At 52.9% G+C, this 4,265-nt stretch overlaps 1 protein-coding gene across 1 annotated transcript; it reads right to left on the bottom strand.

Annotated features, from left to right (window-relative positions):
* Nucleotides 1-208: 208 nt before the first annotated feature.
* Nucleotides 209-1,144, bottom strand: LOC138062732 (olfactory receptor 14J1-like). The gene has a single exon (XM_068921737.1). It carries the CDS (start codon nucleotides 1,142-1,144, stop codon nucleotides 209-211), a length of 936 nt encoding a protein of 311 aa, XP_068777838.1.
* Between the last annotated feature and the right edge of the window lie 3,121 nt (nucleotides 1,145-4,265).

Raw genomic sequence — 4,265 nt, 5'->3', positions numbered from 1 at the left:
GAGTGTCTGGGTGAGAAAGGGATCCCAACAGGTGTGTGCTGGGAGAGAAATTTGCAATTTGCCCACAAGGGCTAACTGACCCCATGCCCTTTGTGCATGTGGCTGGCCAACGCCCGTGTGTGATGTGAGAACCATCACGTGTCCATCCAGCATGGTGGGGAACAGCAGCCATGGTGAAACAGCAGGATTATTATTGTTATTGTTTTTGCTATTGCTGCTTAAATACTACCACCAGAATCAGTTTCCTCAGGGCATCTTTGAGCTCCTTGTTCCTCATGCTGTAGAGGAGGGGGTTCACTGCTGGAGGTATCATGGAGTACTGAATAGCCAGCACCAGATTCAGAGCTGGGGAGGAGATGGAAGAGGGCTTCCGGTGGGCAAACAGGCCAGTGCTGACAAAGAGGGAGAGCACGGCCAGGTGCGGGAGGCACATGGAGAAGGCTTTGTGCCTTCCCTGCTCTGAGGGCATCCTCAGCACGGCTGTGAAGATCTGTGCATAGGACAGCACAATGAAAATGAAACATCCAAAGACTAAAGAGGTACTAACCACAAGAAGTCCAACTTCCCGGAGGTAGGAGCGTGAGCAGGAGAGCTTGAGGAGTTGGGGAATCTCACAGAAGAACTGGTCCAGGACATTGCCTTGGCAGAGAGGAATGGAAAATGTGTTGGCAGTGTGCAGGAGAGCATTGAGAAAACCACTGGCCCAGGCAGCTGCTGCCATCCTGACACAAGCTCTGGTGCCCAGGAGGGTCCCGTAGTGCAGAGGTCTGCAGATGGCAACGTAGCGGTCGTAGGCCATGGCAGTGAGGAGAGAATACTCGGCTGAACATAAGAAAAAGAAGAAAAAGGCTTGGGCAGCACATCCTGAGTAGGAAATGGTCCTGGTGTCCCTCAGGGAGTTGGCCATGGATTTGGGGACAGTGGTAGAGATGGAGCCGAGGTCGAGGAGGGCGAGGTGGAGGAGGAAGAAGTACATGGGGGTGTGGAGGCAGTGGTGGCAGGCTACGGCTGTGATGATGAGGCCGTTGGCCAGGAGGGCAGCCAGGTAGATGCCCAGGAAGAGCGAGAAGTGCAAGAGCTGCAGCTGCCGTGTGTCTGCAAACGCCAGGAGGAGGAACTCATTGAGGAAGCTGCTGTTGGACATTTGCTCCCCCTGGGCATGAGGAGCTGTCCAAGGAGAAAAAGATAGTGACAAGTTAGAAAAGACTTTTAAAAATAAACAATTAAAGAAATAAAATGTTCCATTTCTCATTAAAAACACCACATTGCCTCTCTACTTTATTGGGAGGACCTCTGTGCAGCTCCTTCCCATGAGCTCTGCTTTAGGCTGGCAGAGTGTGTCGGGAGGAGCAGGGACCTCTGCCCATGGGCTCCGCAGGAGTCTACCTGGCTGTGCCGTAGGGGGTACGTGGGAATGGGGGGAACAATAACTGTCGAATGAAATCCATTGTCTCAGTTTTGCAGAAAATACTTTCAGGGATTAATTTTTTTTTATTATTATTTTATTTGAGATGCCCCTGTCCCCCATGGGGAGTGTTCTTTCAAGGTAGAAATCCTCGGCATTTCTGCTGTGAGTCCTGAGAGGAAAGCATCCACTGTCACTTGGGGCAGAGTGAGGACAGCTCGTTTGTTTATTATTCTCATCCCCAGTTGTGCTGTGCTCGCACCTCCTTCAGCTGCAGGATGATGTTACTCTTAAACAAAAACCAGCCCCTGCTGAGAGCAGAGCAGTGCACTTTCAAAGGGCAGATCTCCAAACTCCTCACCCTTTCTCCAGGCACCTCAGGCAGCTCTCCACACTCCCCTTCTAGCCAATGATACTCAGGGCTCTTTGCAGCTGCCCATCTACAGCCTCCCACCTCCTTCTCCACACTCTCTGCCTCCCTGAACCTTCTTGATAGGTCTGTCAGCTATCAGAGAGAAGCTGAGAGACAGCGGTGCCTTTCGAGAGGGCAGCTCGCAGCCTGGCAGGACACCACAGGGAAACAAAGGACTGTTAGGACTGCAGACGGGCTCTCCTTCAGGGAGAGCCAGCTCATTCCCCAGTCCCACGGACTGCATTTCCTGAAGCTCCACAGGTCAGGAGGAGGCTGGGGCCACCTCCCTGCCCTGCACACCCCTCTGTTGCACAACTTGCAGCATCGGTGTCTGAAGTGCACCTGAAACCCCTCAAACCCAGAAGAGCCTGAGAGCAAGAAGAGGAGCAGCATGGAGAGGAGGGGAAACAAGGGGCAGCACCAGGATCCTGCTGCCGAGGGAGGCAAGGAGAGAGAGACAGACGGGCACTCACAAAAGCCTTCACCTTGCCCACCTGGCCATGCTGCCTCACAGACAGTGAACTTGCAGAGCAGTCACTCTCAGCCCCTTTGTTGGGCAGCACAAAATTAACTCGTGGCAGGAGAGAGGCCCCTCTCCTCTGCTGGAGGTCTGGCTGCAGAGGAGGCAGCTCATGCCCTGGACTCCATGGCTGTCAGGGCAGAGGCTCTGCTGGGTGGGAGAGGAGACATGGGGAGCTTGCTCAGAGGAAGATATCTACATCAGAAAGACTGACCATGACTTGCCCAAATCCATCCTCCCATCATGATTCTGCCAGCATTTCCTTCTCATTCCCTGAACATCTCGGCTGCCTGAAGTTGCCTCTGCTGCGAGCTTTCTCTGTCCCTACATCTTTTCCCTCTCGGTGATCACAAACCTCAACCTACCTGCTGTGTGCTCAGTTCTACCCTACAGAAATCCTCCAGGACTGAGGCATGGGCAGGGGCCTCTCTGTGCTTGCAGGTCCTAAGGAGCAGGTCACATAAACCCTGAGGAATCCCATAAAGGTGATGCTGGTTCTGTTGTAGGTTGAGGCTGAGGTGAAGCTGAGCTTTCTCACAGACCTCCTGATCTCTGAGGGTGAAGGTTTGTGAGTCCCAGGCCCTTGCCAAACCAGAAAACCCTTTCTTTTTTTCTCCCTGCTCAAATTAGGAAAAGGAAAGCCCTGGGAGGAAAGCTCTTTGCCTTTCAAGTAGCCCTCTTTTTTCACCTTCCTCTGCAGGGCAGGGACACTGCTCTGAACCACCATGCAGACCTGTGTGCATGTCCCGTCTTCACAGCCCTGCAGCCTTCCTTGGCAGAAGGTAGCAGCATGCCCTGTCCCTGTGATGGGGTGCCAGGGATTCCTGCTCTAAAGTATCTCCTCTTCCCCTGCACAATGGAGAAGCTGGGAGGATGATACTTAAAAAACTCATCAGTAGTGGGATGGAAAGGGTTTAGAAGACCCCTCTGGGAACCTCTGCAGTGTTGTCCTTCAGCCAGAGACTTACCGTGTTCAGGGCTGGGAAGATGTCTCCCACAGTGAACTGTCAGATGTCCTCCCACTCCACACTGCCTTTCACTTCTCTCTGCCTTCTCTCACCTCCTCTCAGCAGCAGCAGGCAGTGCCCGGAGCCCTGCTGCTCTTGGCAGAGGAGCTGCTCCTGCACACAGCTGGACACATGGGCACTGCTGCCAGGTTACCATGCAATCTCTCCGTCCCAAGAGCCTGGTCCTGGTTAGGAGCAGAGGCCCAGCCGAAGGCAGAAGTTCTCTGTCCCTCGGGCTCCCTCCTCCTGGGAAATGTTCACTGATGAACACCAAAATAATCACCTTTGCTCTCTCTCTGAACAATGCAGGGAGACCAGTTACAGCACTGTCATTTGTCTCATCAGAAGATGGTTATCCATGAGAGATGGAAACATCCTACCTAGGAAACCCATTTTCCCATGTCTTAACTAGGCAGGACACCTAGAAGGGGACAAGAAAGGAGTTCATTTTCCCATGGTTCGGGTGTTGATTCAGATGAGTCAATCTAGGTTTCTCATGCCTGTTTAGAAGACCATGCGCTGGAGTGGGGTTCAGATCCCTCCTGTGAACTCCACAAACATGCAGAAGGTGGGATTCCCCTTGCCCAAGCTGGTGTACACAACAGAGAGGTCTGCATGCGAGCTCCTTGTCTAGGCTAGCATTATAATCCCTGGAGATGGAGAGTGGGAGTCAGTTGCTCACACACAAACATCCGGGGACATTGGAAGAGACAGAGGTGGTCCAAGGCATGTGCCAGTGTCTGCTTGCTCTGATGGAGCAACTGGGGCCCCTGTATCCTTCTGGAGCATCAGGTGGCTCTCTGGTGGGAATTTCTTTGGCCATCAGAAATGACACTAGATGCCTAGGACAACTAGAGCTCTACTCAGGAGGAAGCTGAGACATATGAAGATCCCTGCATTGCAAAACAGCTGATGTAATTC

This window comes from Struthio camelus, chromosome 29 (genome assembly GCF_040807025.1).
Source record: "Struthio camelus isolate bStrCam1 chromosome 29, bStrCam1.hap1, whole genome shotgun sequence".
Taxonomy (NCBI): Eukaryota; Metazoa; Chordata; class Aves; order Struthioniformes; family Struthionidae; genus Struthio; species Struthio camelus.
This window is presented reverse-complemented; position numbering and strand designations above follow the sequence as displayed.

What these genes read in the sequence shown, in the direction of transcription:
- LOC138062732 (XM_068921737.1), bottom strand. Translation starts at nt 1,144, where the DNA reads ATGTCCAACAGCAGCTTCCTCAATGAGTTCCTCCTCCTGGCGTTTGCA.